This window comes from Zootoca vivipara, chromosome 4, assembly GCF_965207765.1.
Source record: "Zootoca vivipara chromosome 4, rZooViv2.hap1.1, whole genome shotgun sequence".
Taxonomy (NCBI): Eukaryota; Metazoa; Chordata; class Lepidosauria; order Squamata; family Lacertidae; genus Zootoca; species Zootoca vivipara.
The window spans coordinates 48,398,389-48,416,274 of NC_142587.1; the positions used below are offsets into that span (position 1 = coordinate 48,398,389).

Here is a 17,886-nt window from a genome sequence, read left to right on the forward strand (position 1 = left end):
AACTCCTTTTTCCTTTCCCCTCATGCATACCTTACTGCTCAACACATCTTGCTGGCGTGTCCGTAATTCTGATGTCTTTGTGAAAGGCCTTTTTTGCATCTGATTTCCTGCTATGAACTTAGTCACGCTTCCTCAGGAAATGCATATAGACACTGAGTGTTTAGCTTTGCTTTCCAAGTTTTCCTATGTCCTTTTTCATAGCTCCTTGTCACTCTGTCTTTATTTCCCTGTGGCTCATTCCTTGCCAAAATAATGCAGGCAGAGCAAATAATGGAGCTCAGAAATGCATATGCAAATGTGCCTAATTCCCCCCCCCCCCCATTGAGCAGTAGAAAATCTGTGGATGTAGTCGGCTGCCTTCTGCTGAATCAGACCTTTGGTCTATCTAGTTCAATATTGTCTACACTGGCAATTGCTGCTCTCCGGGGTTTTTGGGCAGGAGTGTTTAGTAGCTGTACCCGAAGATGTCAAGAATTAAATATAAACATCCACCATTGAAATGCACAATAAAACAATCCCATTAATACAGCACAGCAGTTGAAACAGGAGACTGAGGAGATCGAGGGGATGTGGGCAGCAGGAAGACAGTTTCCAGACTTCTCCCAAATTTGTGGCAGTGGACCCAAGAATTTGCCGCTAGAATCCATGTCTTCTCTCCCACACCGAATTTCTTGGCCTGCTTAGTATCGACTTAAGGGCCCAAGTGCGGAGGCCGGTTCAAGGCTTCATGTTGTTTTTGTTTCTTCACCCTTTCTTCCAGCTGGTGGACAAATGGTACAAGTGTAATGATGAAGAATCTTTTGCCTGTGCGCGCATGTTAATCAGAGATGAAGGGTTGCTGTGTGGTAAGTGCTTTCTGAGGGGTATATTTGTATTTGTGGGTAATTCAGTACTCAAGGTGACAGTAACAGTTGAGAAGGAACCTCTTTGCTTTTGAGACCAAGTCATATTTTTTCCTTTTTTGTCACATTAGTTGATCACTGGTATATGAGTACTGTAAAGCACCACGTTTGGTAGCTTTTGAGAAAATAAATAAAAACAGCAGTAGACCGTTGTGAGGGGCGTATTCTTAATTACCTGCATAGGCCTGGCAGAATAGAAAAGTTTTCTGCAGGCATTCACAAGTTGGCACAGAAGGCACCTGTTTTCAGACATTAGAAGACAATGTCACTTCTTTTAGAATATATATCCAATTAAGCACCTGCAACTGTACCTGTAGTTGCTTCTCGGTTTCAGCACACAATAAAGGCAGCTCTAGTTATAGAGCCCTTTATTTGTTCTAAAAAATTTATTTGAAACAAAGATCAAACAACTACACACTGTCAAAGAATCATCTCTCAATACTCCACAGAGCTTTGTCAAAGGGTTTATGCTAAAATCATCACAATCTTAACATACACAAAATTATGCATTATAACCTCCATCGCTTGGCGGTTCCAGCTGAACAGTTCCATGAAAGGAATGAGTCTTTGCTGCTCTTTGCTGGCTCTTGCAGAACACCAAGCTTTTCTGAACAGAAAGAATGAGGAAATGATTGCTTGGGTTGTTTTCTTCCCTCCGACATGGCTGTTGACTGTATGATACACATGTAGGGTTGCCAGACTCAATAGAGGACAGGACTTCTGTGCCTTTAATTGTCCTGCTCTCTTTTGAGTCTGGAAACCTTAAAGAGAAACCAGCAGACCCTTTGCTTGGAAATTAAACAAAGGGGCTGCTGGTTTCTCTCTAAGGTTTCCAGACTCAAAAGAGAGCAGGGCAATTAAAGGCACAGAAGTCCTGTCCTCTATTGAGTCTGGCAACCCTATACACATGCCAGTCTTGGTTATAATATGGCAGTAACAGAAAGGCAATCTTGAGAGGAAAGGGAAAAGATTGAGTTAGAAAAGTCAGCTCCAAGGTGCTGATTTTTTTTTTGCCAACCTTTTAAAATTACTCCATAACACCATTTAACAAGATTGAATTTCTAATGCATTTCTGGGTACAAGTTGTGAGATAGTGGCTCACTATTTAATGATGCTCATCTTATCCTGGGGCGAGTAGGGATATGTCCTTTTTACAGTTATTGATGGATGAGCACTTTGGGGCACCTCTGCTGTTGTTTGAATACTTGTTGTGCTGTATGTATTTTATGAATTGTAAGTCACTTTGAGACAACTTTTTTGTGAAAATTGATGAGATGATGATAATGGATACTTTGTTTTAATGATCAAGTTACTAGGACCGCAGGCTCTCCCACCGTTCTTTGTCTCCTTTTACACCTGCATTTCCAAAATGGTTTCCATGCCGTTTTAATGGCGTCCTCTTGTCTTCTGCCAGGTGGCAGCTCAGGCAGTGCTATGTCTGTTGCCGTCAAGGCTGCCAAAGAGCTGAAAGAAGGCCAGCGCTGTGTCGTCATCCTTCCGGATTCTGTCAGGAACTACATGTAAGTAGGTGTATTATTTCTCTGTTCCTGACGCTGACTGTGAGGTAGGGGACCCTGCCTGCATGACTAGCACTGCCCATTTGGCATTGCACCACTGAATGTGATGGTGACAGCAGCATCGAGAAGGCCCTCTGCCTGGTTCCCTGTAACCTCACAGTGAGGGAGCCGCCAGAAGGCCCTCGGTGCTGGACTTCAGTGTCCAGGCTGAACGATGGGGGTGGAGACGCTTCTTCAGGAATACTGGGCCGAGGCCATTTAGGGCTTTAAAGGTCAGCACCAACACTTTGAATTGTGCTCAGAAACATACTGGGAGCCAATGTAGGTCTTTCAGGACCGGTGTTATATGGTCCCGGTAGCCACTCCCAGTCACCAGTCTTGCTGCCGCATTCTGGATTAATTGTGGTTTCCAGGTCGCCTTCAAAGGTAGCCCCACGTAGAGAGCATTGCAGTAGTCCAAGCGGGAGATAACAGAGGATGGGCACTTGAAGTTATGGCATCTCATATGAGGCCCACCCTCTCACACTCACTGCCATTGCCCCTGTGCTGCCCTCCCACCTCAAGCTCACTCACTCTGAGAGACTGTCACTGTTCAGTGACTTTCTTGAGTCTGGACCCCCCTCTGCCAGTTTTTCACCCATCCTTCCCACTGCCACTTTCATGCCCTAGCCCAGCCATGTTGACTTCTCCCTTGCAGGACTGGCGCCTGTGTCACAGCCCAGTTTGACCTGTGGGTGAGCCAGCCTGGTTATATTCTCCTTATGCAGACTTTTACAACTGTCTCACTGAGAACCAAGTGTATTAAAAGAGAGCTGTTTATTCTATGTGCAAGCATGAAATGTTATGCCGTGTCATCCTTTACAGCTTATTTGCTTTTAAGGCAGGTATAACCTAAATTGCTACTTGTGACTTGTTTCGTTTCTTGATTGCTTCCAGGTCCAAGTTTTTGAATGACAAATGGATGACCCAAAAAGGATTCATGAAAGAAGAAGATGACATTATTAACAAGCCCTGGTGAGGTGACCATGCCTGTGAAGGCTTAGTAAAAACCCACCCTTAAGTTAATTTTTTTTCTAATATTGATAGTTAAGTCTATGCAAGCTAACTTCATAAATATGTCCAGAAATAATGTTGCTTTGGATAATTGCTGCTGTTAGTTGAAGTTATCTGCCCCCCCCTGCAAACATCTACCTCCACCTCAGTCATAAATATTAAAATGGCATCCTAGTGCCTTGTTGGCATTACTCAGCTTTAACTAGGGAGTTTCTAGGCAGTCGTTATTGGGTACTAGTTCTGGTATAATCCATTTGGAAATCATTGTAGAGGAAAATTAAGGGTACATTTCTTACCAGTGTGGTGTAGTGGTTAAGAGCAGTAGACTCGTAATCTGGTGAACCGGGTTCGATTCCCTGCTCCTCCACATGCAGCTGCTGGGTGACCTTGGGCTAGTCACACTTCTCTGAAGTCTCTCAGCCCCACTCACCTCATAGAGTGTTTGTTGTGGGGGAGGAAGGGAAAGGAGATTATTAGCCACTTTGAGACTCCTTAGGGTAGGAGGATAAAGCAGGATATCAAATCCAAACTCTTATTATTATTATTTTCCCTCTACTTCTGTTGTGATGATTATGCATGGAGAAAGTGAAATTGAAGAGAAAGTCAATGACTTGGTGAAGTCTGAACCCAGGTCTCCAAGATGCAGTAACATTACAACTCATATTGTCCACACAGTCCCTCTCTAGGCTCTGGAGATATGTTCATGTTGAAGATACAATTCCAGCTGTACTAAACTAGGCATCAGTTTTTGATTTCCAGAGGAATGGCCATGTTAATCTTTTGCAAGCAAAAAGGGTTCTTATGGCACCATATAGGCCAATGGGTTTATTGTGGCATAAGCTTTCATGGACTCAGCCCCACTTTATCAAATCCATGAAGTGCTAACCACTGTTGGCAGGGGTGTGTGTGAGAGAGAAACACACAGCAACTGTGAAGAGTACAGGCTGTGGAAATTCTTAAGTCAGTCTTAAAACACACAGAGTGACCCTTCACAACAGCAGTAGTTTGTGATAACCCAATAATCCAGATTTTATTATTGTGGTACAATGGCTGTGTTATTGTCAGCTACTGCTGTTGTGAATGGTCACTTTGCTTAAACTGCATAGGATTGTCACAGACTGTCCTTTTTGCATTCCATGGTTGCTACTTCCATTTCTCTTTTTCACTATGTCCACCTGTGTATATTCATACAGTCGTATCTCCGTTTACGTAACCCTCTGGTTACGTAAACTTCAGGATGTGTGGGCGGCAAACCCGGAAGCATTTTACCGGTTTCGTCGCGCATGCGCAGAAGCGGTCCTCTAGTTGCGGAAACCTTGGGATCTGACCAGACCTCCGGAACGGATCCCGTCTGCCACCGGAGGTACCACACTGTGTGTGTGTGTGTGTGTACACACATACACATTGATAACTGAGGATAACTCTTTGTGTGTCTTAATACAGGTAGACTATAATCACAAGAGCTTGTGTAAATTAAAAAAAAACTCTTAGTCATTCAGGTGGCACATGACTCCTTAAAATGTCGATGGTTAACTCTTTTCAAATAGGGAGGGTTTTTTTGTTTTTTTTACTATTTGTCCTGACTCTGAGCATCCATACAGTCTCATTTAAGCCAAAATACATCATATGGTGAAAGGTTACCCCAGCCAGCATGGCCAGTCATCAGGAATGATGAAAGTTGCATGCTCTAAACACCAATCCATCCTAAAGACAAGCACGTGCTCCGGAATACCCTGAACAACCTTTTCTGTTAGTAGGACAGAGGGCACTTAAATACAGTAATTGGCTCCATGAGCGTTTTCAGGAAAAGCTAACATTAAGATACAAACTACTAAGATGCAACTGTTTCTTGGCCCTTGAATTGCTTGTGTAAAATCCTGGGTGGAGAGTGATTTTATATTTGTTTTGTTTATTTTCCTAGGTGGTGGCACTTGAAAGTTCAGGAATTGTGTCTCTCTGCTCCCCTGACAGTACTACCAAGCGTTACCTGTGAAAAGACCATTGAAATACTCAGAGAAAAGGGATTTGACCAAGTACCTGTTGTTGATGAATCTGGGTATGTGTAGATTTTCCTTCCTTCCAAGTATACCCAGTTTCTAAATGTATATTTAGTATCTGGGTGCACACACATAGTCATTCCTGCCATTTGGTTTCACCCACCCTGTTTCATGATCCCATCTAGTTTGCTTCTCTGAATTTTCAACTATGAGCCTTCGCCTACATTTTGCTCACCAGATCAATCCCCTGGTACAAAAAGTCTCCTGAAATTAGAGACTAATTTGGAGTGAAACCTCCCACCTTCTCTTTTGTTTTTCTATCCCTGTGCTATATAGGACATCAACAAAGATTTTTGATTGTCACTTCCGTCACAGGTGTGGCTTTAAAAAAATCTTCTCTTAAAATCATGGTATGGTTTATTACCTTTTGAGGGCCAGAGTCATCTGCTTCAAATGACCCATAAAATAATTAACTGAGCCTAAATTGCATCTTAGTCCTGAAGTCACCAGGTCTGAAATAGGCCAGTGGGATGGTCAGCATTGCAGGTGGGTCAGACAGGGACAAGTTGCAATGCAGGCAGGATGTTCACTCCCAAAAGTTCATCCCAGTTAACAAACGGTAGGTAAACGAGGTTTATTCTGTGACTCAGCGTCATTTGCAATAAAGGCAGTGCAGGCAAAAGAAAGGCCAACTTTCTCTAACACACAATTTTATCCAAATTATACAGACTGAGAAAGACACATCATCTTTGAACTTTGTTTATAGCAACAAGGCTTTTTATGTTATCCAAAAGCAACTGTGTTAGGAACTGTTTATAACTGGTTCATCATAAGTCTTTGTCTAAGCATATAGCTTTGCAAGAAAATCCAGCAAAGCAAGTTGCTCTGAGTGTTGTACATAAATGGAAAAATGACTCATATTTAATAATAATAAAATGACAATAAGATAATAATTATAATAATCTATACTGTGGTACACATTCCTGCAGTGTATTATTATTAATTATTATTCCTCTTCGGGGTTTATAGCACACATTTTCTTGGAAGGGGAGCAATTAGGAAAGGGGAAACGGTAAGCAGGGGAAGTTCCTCATCCCTTCCATGCCAGTTCTCCAAACTTAAACTCCTTCCTCCAGAAGTTTATAAAGAAAATGGTGTTGGGATGCTATTAAATAGAACCTGTGGTTTTACCCCTAAGGATTCTGCACGCACCCCTGAATTCAAATTGAGATGGATTCTGTCAATATTGGCCTAAAACATTAAACTGATAAAAAAAGGAAAGAACCCACAACTCACCCAGTAGAAAACTGTTTGATACCTTCTTGTTTTCAGATTGATTTTGGGAATGGTTACCCTCGGCAACATGCTTTCTTCACTGCTTGCTGGTAAAGTGCAGCCATCAGACCAAGTCAGCAAAGTAATCTACAAGCAGTTCAAAAAGGTATCAAAGTCTTCTGGTGTCTCTTGTTCCTTTCCCTGAACCGCACCATTGCTGGGGGAAAAAGAGGTTTTTGACAAGGGGGAGGTCGTTTGACTAAAATGTATGATGCACATTAAGGAAATTATACACAGTTACACACGGTTTTAGATACTGTTTTGCTGTAGGGTTGTTCACATGTTACACTGAACACACAGGCACAGGCGGTCTCTACACGCTTGCAAGGGCTGGTGTGAAAAAGTGAACACAGCTCAACTGCTGTGTACTCTTTGAACATTACATGCGAACAAGGTTACATATACTGATCAACTCCTGTGTGCACAATATTGTACGTATGCACACCGCTTACAAAATCTGGATATGCCTATTTTGTGAGAAAACACATGCATTTAAATGAAAATGTTTTATGTTTTTTAAAATATTTTACCTATTTGTGAAAACCAGGGGCAATTTGTATGTCTGTCCCTGAATATCATTTGCTGTAAATCACAGCTGGGAAGAGTGTTGTGGCCTCCAGGCCCTGCTTGCAGGCTTCCCACAGGCATCTGCTTGGCCAATGTGAGAACAGGGTGTTGGAGTAGATGGCCATTGGCCTGATCCAGAAGAGCTCTTCGTATGTTCTTAACAGACTCCATCTGTACTATACAGTTAAAGCACCATACATCCCACTTTAAACAGTCATAGCTTCCCCCAAAGCAATTTGGAAACTATACAGCCATACCTTGCTTATTGAATGTAATCCATTCCAGAAGTCTGTTTGACTTCCAAAAATGTTCAAAAGCCAAGGTGCAGCTTCTGATTGGCTGCAGGACCTTCCTGCACTCAGTCGGAAGCCATGTCAGACATTCGGCTTCCAAAAAACGTTCGTAAACCAGAACACACAATTCAGGGTTTGCAGCATTTGGGAGCCAAAATGTACGAGTGCCAAGGCGTTTGAGAACCAAGGTATGACTGTAGTTTAAGGATGTTGAGAGTTGTTAGGAGACTTCCATTCCCCTCACAGAGCTACAATTCCCAGAGTTGCACGAGCTTCCTGCAGCCAATCAGAAGCCACACTTTGGTTTCCGAACATATTGGAAGTCAAACGGACTTCGAGAACGGATTCCATTCGACTTCCAAGGTATGACTGTACAGGCCTGGGGGAAATGACTGAACCCTGAAAAGGGCAAACATGCCTAGCAATTCATGCTAGTAATATTTTAACACAACACTGATAAATAAGGGACAGTTGGAGGGTATGTTAGTTCCATTTTGATCTCAAGCATTTGAGTCTTCCCGGTGGATAATGAGACTCTTGGCATCTGGTGTTGTAATTTTTTTGCAGGCACAACAGTTTTCTGCAGGATTTTGCCAGCTCTTTCATGAGCAGGGTTAGGATGGCTGGATCCACAGAGCCTTGTTTGGAGGCAAATGCAAACTATGGCAAAGTAAAACCAAGATGCAACACTTTGGGTAAAATTACTGTTAAAAGCTTGTTTGCAGCACACAACTGACTTAGACAGCTACATACTCTGTGAAACTGCAGCTGCAATCTTGTGCACGGTTACTGGGGGGGGGGGCGTAAATCCATTTAAACTAGTGACAGTATTGTAGTTACTTTTGTCATTGTCAGTGAAATGTTCTGACTATTAAATTCTCTAAATAGGAAGCATGGACATTCATGGGGGGCAGCCCTCCCCCTGGATGAACCGTAACCCTCAGATTCTGAGCTTTTATTTTTGTGAAAAGCATTTGTAGCAGCTGAGATGAGAGGCAAATTGTGCCGGCACAATTCTCAAAATATTTTGTGAGAAACTGCTCTTGAATCTGTTTTTTGTACTTTGCCTCACCCTGAAAAATATCCTGCAGATGCACATAACTGGAAGAGCTGCACTTTGCAGCTTGTCACAATCCTAAGCAAATCTTCTCAGAAGCTGGTCTCCATCGAGTTCCTTGAGACCTACTTGAAACCTAAGGGAACTTACAAACCAATGTGTACCTTAAAAGAGACACTTCTACTTCACATCAAACTAATGCTTTGGCAAATATATTTTCTAATTGTTAAAATTCTGAGGCTAAAATGTAACACTTCACCTAATCACTTCATGTTTTCTACTAATGCTTCATGATCACATTAAATGAATTTAATTTCTTCCCTAGCTATCAATTGAATCATCGTGCAAAATATATAACCTGGTGCGTAATTAAGCAACTTAGCTTCTCTTCTCTCTTAAGTGTAGCTGGTGTACTTACGGTGGAGGGGCCCATGTTGCCTAGTGGCAAATAGCAGGATCACATAAGCTGTCTGCAGTCAGCTACCACACTAAAAAAGAGAGCTTCTGACGCTGGGAGAAAATAGCCCTTTTGGACTGGAGGCCAGCTGCTTCTGCAGTCACATATTCATCCCCAGGTTGCGGGATTCGGGGAGAAGGATACAACTGGGTTTAAAGATGTATGCTGTTTGCCTCTGGATTAAAAAAAAATCAAACCCTGTATTGTTTATTCCTTTTTATGGCTAAAGCCAGGGCTGTGGACATTCTGCCCTTGTGCCATACAAACTTGGCAAAATAAGCAGATGTTACATAATTTGCATAATTTATTCAGGTTGCAGAATTTTTGCCTTAACATGGAATGTTGATTATCCTGGCACAGAATTTTAATCTGTACTGTTACTTTTTAGAAAGTACAAAGTATACCCAGCCCTGGCTGTAGTTCCTGGTTCTTTAGTGACAATTTCTGGGGACTGTCTTCCTTTCTTCTGTGTGCTCAAATATTGTTGCCTGGAGTGTCCCTCCTTCACTCTAACCAACATTACCACTAATAATTTTATTCCTTTTTAAAAGATTGCTAACATAATTTTGAACCATAGACTCTGTCAATCTACTTTAGATGTTTTGTCACTGAAAGAGAAAATCTTGAACAGCCTTATTACCGGTATTATAGAAGAAAATTATTGGGTATGCTTACAGTTGATTCGGTTGGTTTGACTGGGAGACTGAGTTGCTCCAGTAAACCAAGAAAAGGGTCTTTCCATTATGTTAAGATACAATTCTTCCTAAATTTATAGCATTATATTACATTAAAAGTTACGAAATCCTGATGGACCTTTGTATGCATAGACCATGATTGATTGCCATAATGGTATTGGTGATTAAAAAGTGCAGGAAGGCTCCTGCGAGTATAAATTGAAAGCAACTGAATTAAAACACAGCGCTGTTGTGCTTAGTGCCTTTATTCATGCTCTGTCGGCTTCCCTCCCTTAGACTTCAAAACCTTATTTCCTACTGAATTGACAAGTACCAGCATTCTTCACTCACAAGCCTAGAATCTAGGACAATAATGATGATGGGCAGAAAATGTAGATTTTGTGTGCTTAAGACATAGCTGCCAAGTTTTTCCTTTTCTCGCGAGGAAGCCTATTCAGCATAAGGGAAAATCCCTTTAAAAAAGGGATAACTTGGCAGCTATGTTAAGAGTGTTTCGGAGGACATTTTGAGCCATGTTGGTGTGGATAAAATTGCCAGCTTTATAGACTACAGCGATAAGTCCCTAGTTTCTATTATGTGAGACTGAAGAAAAGTACCACAGCCTCCTGTCCTCTTCTCCTGTTGTACCTGAGCAGCCTTATTTTGAGGACTGAACTGATCTCAGTTGTGTTTCACAGGTTCACAGTTATAATGAGTTGGCTCCAAAGAACTGTAAGTGGAAGGGAAATGCCTGCTAGTGACCTTCCAGAAAAGCTTGCACAGGAGTTTGTGTGCTTCTGTGATAGGTTTTGCGGCACAAGAGATTGCACAAGCTCTTGCTCAAGTGGAACAACGTGTTCCCTTTTCTCACATGGTGCTCTAAGCTTAAAGCTTGGTGAAAAGCTGGGATGGGGAGACTGTGGCCCTCCAGATGTTTTGATTGGCAGCTCCCACCTGCTGCCACCATTATGGCCAATGGTCAAGGATGATGGGCGTTGTCAGCCACAGGTTCCCCATCTCTGGTGTAAAGCAATGCTTTCATATGCTGAAGGTTCCTCCGGCTTGTGGAAGGGCCCATTTGGATGTTGGCCACAAAATACAGGCAGCGTAGATAGTGCCTTTTTCATTCTGCAGGTTTCTTTTGATTGATAGTACAGGAGCCATAGTATTTTCTGTTTTCCCACAGCTCACGTCAATAGCAGTGCATTTATATCACAACTCCTGAAGCCCAACTCCCTGTCAAAGTGAGATATCTGCTACTGCAGCGTCTGCGATACTTGGCCATCTAGACTTTACTTAAGTGGCCTGGGTATTCATTGTTTTTCTGGCCTATATTGCTAGGAATGAAAAGCAATATCCCTGTGGGGAAATTCAGTTCTGGAATATGGACTTGCACTTTGTTTCTACTGGTTGGCTTTTATAGTTTTTCTCACACCTCTTATTTTGTCCCAAATCACCTCCTTCCAGCTCTTATTGCCAGAATTGGAAAATAAACCACTAGTAATGGTGTGTGTTTCTGAACTTGCAGTTGCTGTGCTTTAAGCAGAGAGAACACGTGGCTCTCATTGGGTTTTAAAATTACCATGCTCTACAGACTCTTTTTTCTTTCATTCCACTTCTCTTTAAAATGCCAACATTTAACATGATGAAAAATAAAGATTCATACGACAACTGCCATATCACGACACAAATACTACTTTCAAAAGCTTGTTGGAAAAGCACTGGGAGTGGGGTGCTTATCTATCAAAACTTGTAAGGCTATATGCAGTTGCTTTTAAAGTCTGTTTCTCTTTGCAGATTCGTCTGCAGGACAACTTGGGGAAGCTCTCCCATATTTTGGAAATCGATCATTTTGCTCTGGTGGTGCACGAACAGATTCAGTGTAAGTAAAAGACCTGGCATGAATCCTGCTTTCTCTGCCATACTCCCTGTTGGCTATATAGCATATAATAGCAGTTAATGGCAGTGAGAATCTTCTGTGTCTTATATAGGGCACATGAAGGAGCCACAGGATTTTCTCCACACATATGAGGGTAAGAAATAAGCTATGCTAGTGGCTAAGATTCTCACTATGCCAGGTCTGGGTTAGACAGGGGAAGTACCCAATACATACATACATACCCTGACCTCCAATTTCTTTGGTGTGTGTCCGAGAGTACAATGTCTCACGATACGAGTAAGTGTTTGCAGAATCCAGTCTCATATGCCTGTTGCATTGCTAACTTAGTTGCAATCTTCCCTGAGGTGAAAATCAACAATTTCTCACCTGCTGGAGTCGTCCTCTTGTAATTTGGGTTGCCTTTCTCCAACAGAGCCTGTGAATGTAGGCAGGGGAAAGTGGTCCAGACATTCTGGTCCCACCACATTCTGTCATGGTGTTGGCGCTTCTGCTGCCTTCCACTGTATTGTCCTTCACAATTTTTATTTTAACTGAGGTGCAAGGAGACAGAGAACTTCAACTATGAAACTCCTGCATTTGAACTAGGACTTGGGCAGAGCACAGCGGCTCTATCCAGGGATGCCTCTGGTGTTTGTGCTCTGAAGGACTTAGTTCGAAGATGACAGGCTTGGAGGCCTAACTCTACTTACCTAGGACTAGGCCCCGTTGAATTTAGTAGGATTTATTTCTGAGTGAAAGTGAGCAAACACGATGGTTAGACATGAGTATCTATGCCTCTGTTGACATAAAAAGCTTTAAAAATATGCTATGGAATAAGCAGAAAGGCTGGTGTCTCAACAACTAAAAAATACACTTCATGCAAGGCAAATGCTACAGTGCCTTGCTCCATTTACCTATGAAATGCTCCTTGCTTAGTGCTCTTTGTGTAGAACATTGGGTTGGGGTTAAGATAACCGGGTCAGGCAAATTGCCCTTAGGAGGTGGTAGCAATCCCATATTCTTCTTTTGCTTCCTCAAAAATGCCTGTTGTTTGGTGCACTGACACCATATTGGCTTTAACTGAGTGCTAACACTGCAGTGCTAATAGCATAGGAAAGGACCAGTTACCAGGAGCAGAAGAAGGAAGGAAGCCATCCTCTCCCCTTGTACTTGAGAATGCCTCGTGTCAATGGCAAGCTAGGATCTGCCGACTATACTTTAATTTCGGTTGCTTTTTATTTTTTAATTCGGTTTATAGAGGAAAAGTACATATATTTTCAATAACCAAAACATATACAGGTACAGTACAGCGCAAGAGAAGATACTCATGCCTTGAGACACAAGTAGTAGTTTGAAAATTGTGTATGTTAGGGTTTGGTTCCTCAACTCATGCCTTGTCGTGTTCTTCTCCCCTCTATAGATCACAGCAATGGCCAATCCAGCAAAAAGCAAATGGTCTTTGGTGTCGTCACAGCAATCGACTTACTCAACTTTGTGACTGCCCAGGAACGACGAAGAAAGGCAACCTAATTTCAAGAAGCACCATTGGTGGCAGCTGCTTCAGTAGCTTTTAGGGTTTTAAGTATCTTTTTCTTCTTCTTCCTGTTTTTGTTAAGACAAATCTAACCAAATAAACCAAGCATCATTAGTGGAACCACTAATGCAGTCATAACTTCCAGTATGTTAAGGAGCACACTGAAAAAGTAATCCAATCTGAATTTATAGTAGTCATCAGGATCGCTGCTGTTCAGTGAGAGGCTGTCTCCTCCACAAAGATTGGTTTTCTTTTGCTATGATACAGCTGAGCTGGAGAACCCAGAACTGAGGAACTAGCAATAATGGCTGGGGTGACCAAACCGTTAATGACTCTGATAGTGGCCACATGGGGTTCTCCCCAAAGCACACCGTTCCTGCTTTCATGAGTGAAATGTACCTTCAAACTCTTCCTCAATAGTGTTGCAGGCTTGGGAGGCCTAGGTTCAACCTTAGGCATCTTATTCACATTACAACCTGCTAGGTGCCGAGGCTCCTGTCTTCTGTACTGAAAACACACAAAATAACATCCAAACCTTCAGTTCTCCCTTACTAGATGTTTGATATCCTCTTCTGCACTCTGGAGATGGGGCAGGGCAAGGAAATAATTCAACACTGCTTTTTCACTTGTAAGTGGGTCCAGTGTTTTTTCAGCCACACTGCAGATTATCTCTTTGTCTTGCCAATTTACAGTCTGGATTATTGTCTGCACATTGCTGGTAAGGTAAACAGATGTACAGCAGCAACATCAAAGAACACTAAATTCTCCATTGACTCTGCCAGGTGTAATATGGAGAGTTTTTATTTCCATTAACCTCTAACCTTGGCCAATTTGGTTAATAGACTATTGAACACCAAAAATATTCAGGAATTTCCACCCTGTGTAGGCCAAAGAAAGTTTAACAAATGCCCTAATCTTTCGTGGAAAGTCTTAATGATGATTCTTAGCTAAAAGTATGTCTACATTTGTTATATTGTGTTGCTTTACGCCAGCTTCCGTTCTACTTTGCACATGAGTAAGCTAATGTTGTGTTATGTTTGGTTTGGCGTGTTTCATGTCACACCCCTTAGTCTTTATGGGGGATACTGGAAACACATTTGGCTCTTCATTTACTCAGGTGAATTTGTTTAATTGAATTGATATCATTTTCCCTTCTGCGACTTCCACTAATTTTCACCGGAAATTTTTAAGAAGCATGATACCGATACTGTGATTTGTTTTGTTTTGTTTTTGCAGTTCTATCTATACTTGTGTTTTATGTCAGAAAACCCTCTTGTTGCAATCAAACATTCAGTGAAGTGTGCATAAGAACATTGATTTCATGTAGAAAACTCGGATTTATATATAAAACGTACCTCTAGAAGCTTTCTTAGTGTAAATTCAGTTTGGTCCTGTTTATAGCAGATGAAATACCTGTTGTCCAATATTTTGTTCAGTATTGTAATCACCAAGCATTAGCATTTCAGCATTATAAAAAAAGCAAATCCATATGTTTCTAAAAGTTTTGTTCCAAAAAAGCTAAATAAAAATGATTTCATTTCTGACAAACTAACTAGACTGCATAGTTTGTTATTATCGTTATCATCATTTATTTTCTTGTCTTTGAAGCACTTCTGACTTCAGGCATATGGGTCCAGAGGGGGTTAATCACAGTGATCCTTTATTGAGGGGCAGGGATGCATGGATCCAGTGTCCCCTCCCTATTCTCCAACTGGTCAGCAGCAGTGTAAGAGGTCGTGGCACCAATCATATTTTTGGAGGCAGTTTTCAGTCCGGCACAAACTTCAACCAGGCCCTGTGTCTGGTTTGTGCTGGAGTCTTTAACAACAAGCAGGATTGGGTATCCAGGAAACAATATCCATATACCCATATACATGAAATCTGAAATGGTAGCTAATTCTTGCTTGTGTGGTTATAATACTGGTTGTAGCAATGTCTGGCCTGCCAAGTTGGGAGTACATTACTGTGCGTGTTTCTTTTTTAAATTAAATTAGTCCAAGTCTTTAGAAATTGATCCTGGAGCCCTGAATCTGGTGGGATTGACAGAGGTACATGCGGTATTGCCTCTGTCTTTGGCAGATGTGCATCATGCGCCTAATGTATTTGCACTAATGCAGATCACTCAGCTTGGGTGGGTATATCCTTGGAGGAGGATGTACACCAGACCATGAATTGTTCCCGAAGTGACCTTGATCTTCATGTTTACAAAGCCAGAGTGGAGGCTGGCTTTATAAACTGTTGTACCGCAGCATCTCTGCACTGTCACTAAATTTCTTCATGCAGTATTTCCTTCCCTGTTTCTTGAACATCTCCACGAGGAGGATGTTGGAACCGCTTGCAGCCACAAATTGGTTTTGTGGGTCAGGAGGAGTGGGCAGACTTTGGGATTGTTTGGGGCTACTTTACTTTTTTAATACAAAAAAAGGTAGAACCCGAAGATCGGGTGACCTGAGCCATATCTAAGAAACATGCAGTCAGAATGAAATAAGATAATGCACTGGAATTCATTCTGAACCTAGGACAGGGGTAGGCAACCTAAGGCCCAGGGGCCGGATGCGGCCCAATCGCCATCTCAATCCAGTCCACGGACGGTCTGGGAATCAGCATGTTTTTACATGAGTAGAATGTGTGCTTTTATTTAAAATGCATCTCTGGGTTATTCGTGTGGCATAGGAATTAGTTATTCCCCCCCCCCTTAAAAAAACAACAACAATCCGGCCCACCACAAGGTCTGAGGGATGGTGGACTGGCCCACAGCTGAAAAAGGTTGCTGACCCCTGACCTAGGAATTAGTTTTCAGTACTGGACTTAAGGTCCTTTCACAGGTAAATCCACTCCTGATTAACTTTTGCAGCAGCCTAGTTTATTTCTTTCGTTAAGACAGCCGACTCGGTAACCCTTTGCTGATTGCTGAAAATTCACCAGGTATCGACCAGCAGACCCTGATCTACATTCTGCCCCCTCCCTCTCTTAGGTGCACTGCGATGTTAAAATGGTTGGTTTATCCTTTCCTATTTAGGAAAATAGGGTCTAGTTGGATGGAGCTGGGGCCAGATTGGGGCTTTTTTTTTTAAATCAGTCAGCGCATCAGCTGACTGATTAAAAATGAGGCTGCCCTCATTCACCCTATTGGGTGTAGGCGAAACAATAGGGTTAAGTTGAGCACAGTGTGTTCTGTGCTGTACTTGTTCTGTAGATAAATAGAGGACTTCAGTCCACAGCATTACCTTCATAAGTAATAAATATCCCCTTAGAAAAATAGTTCAGTGTCTTTACCTTTCAATTGCTGGGTTGCCTGAGGAGACAAAGTTTAAAAAAGATTACAAGTCTTTCCCAAAATCACCAGGAGGCCTTTCAATAGAGGTGCAATTAATGGAGAAAAATATATTTAAATTTTGTAACTGAATGCCACAGTGATTAATATGGCAAGCTTTTTCAAAACAACAGCCACCTACCTATATTTGTGGCACAGTTGCTGGGAAAGTTTTATCTGTATGAGGAAAAGAGGAAGGGCGCGATTCTTTTAAAAGTGAAGCACCATTCTGCCCCCCCCCCAAGATTTTCCCAAGAGCCTGTGAGGATTCTCCTCCTCCTGCTGCCACCTTACCACCTAGCAAGTCAGCTGATGCCTTCAAGGAGCTCCCCATGCTGTGGGATATATATTGTTGCACGCCACCTCAATCTCCAAAACTGCGAGATTTCAGGCACTTAACCAGGGTTCATGTTTACTTTTGGAAGTGAGGCACAGTGGAGACTACAATGTCTTTAGGACATATAATTTATTTATGCATATATGCAACCTGAGCCTATGATGGAGGAGTTCACAGCATTAGCAAACCAAAAGAGTCATGTTCATCTCATAGCCATGACAGAGATCTGGCATGGCTCTGCCTGCTGCTTTGCTTCTAGGTCACATCACTCCTCAACTCTGGTTTTTGTCCTCACTATCTGGGAATTGAGGGAGGAGCCCCACCCATTCGCCATCTCCTACAGAGACACTTTGTTGTTGTTGTTTAGTCGTTTAGTCGTGTCCGACTCTTCGTGACCCCATGGACCATAGCACAGAGGCACTTAATCCCCCCTTAATGGCACATTATCACCTCAGAGGAAGCTAGCTTGGCTTGATTGGATTTTAACATTTGCTAGATCCAGGGATTGGAGGGGCCTGGCACCCACAAACTCCTAACAACCAAGACATCTGTCCCTGGATGTACAAACAGACAGCAAAATACAGTTCCTTGTAGAAAATTAACAGACAAGTTAGAAAAGGCATTAAAACACAATCATAAAAGATAATAAAATGCAATTACACTTTTAGCCCCCTTAATGGTATACCACCCAGGGTATCACCTCACTGGAAGCTACCTTAACTTGATTAGGATCCAGGGATTAGAGGGGTCTGGTGCCCGTCTTAACACCCCAAACCTCGATTAAATTCTAACATTTGCTAGATCCACAGATTGGAGAGATCAGGCACCCACAAATTCAGAACACTATATATCAGCCTACCAGTAGGTGACATTTATTTGTACAATTAAAACAAATCTCTTGTCATTTAGTTCCAAAATTAATTCAAAACTGATAGGTTTCGAAGCTTATCAAGGTGGTTAAGTGCACAGAG

At 42.1% G+C, this 17,886-nt stretch overlaps 1 protein-coding gene across 18 annotated transcripts in view; it reads left to right on the forward strand.

Annotated features, from left to right (window-relative positions):
* The window catches only part of LOC118085215 (cystathionine beta-synthase-like protein), a 37,465-nt gene extending 22,648 nt beyond the window's left edge, over positions 1 to 14,817 (forward strand). For 7 of the 18 annotated variants that reach the window (XM_035115595.3, XM_035115601.3, XM_088667838.1 and 4 more), the window contains exons 10-18: positions 761 to 845; positions 2,317 to 2,422; positions 3,356 to 3,433; positions 5,394 to 5,528; positions 6,802 to 6,910; positions 9,047 to 9,082; positions 11,650 to 11,734; positions 11,844 to 11,885; positions 13,152 to 14,817. In XM_035115595.3, the coding sequence (XP_034971486.1) occupies positions 761 to 845; positions 2,317 to 2,422; positions 3,356 to 3,433; positions 5,394 to 5,528; positions 6,802 to 6,910; positions 9,047 to 9,082; positions 11,650 to 11,734; positions 11,844 to 11,885; positions 13,152 to 13,261 (786 nt within the window). In that variant the 3' untranslated portion in view covers positions 13,262 to 14,817. The remainder of the gene's footprint in view (positions 1 to 760; positions 846 to 2,316; positions 2,423 to 3,355; positions 3,434 to 5,393; positions 5,529 to 6,801; positions 6,911 to 9,046; positions 9,083 to 11,649; positions 11,735 to 11,843; positions 11,886 to 13,151) is intronic. The other 11 variants (XM_035115605.3, XM_088667835.1, XM_088667836.1 and 8 more) reach the window with 3 other exon arrangements.
* Positions 14,818 to 17,886: the final 3,069 nt, after the last annotated feature.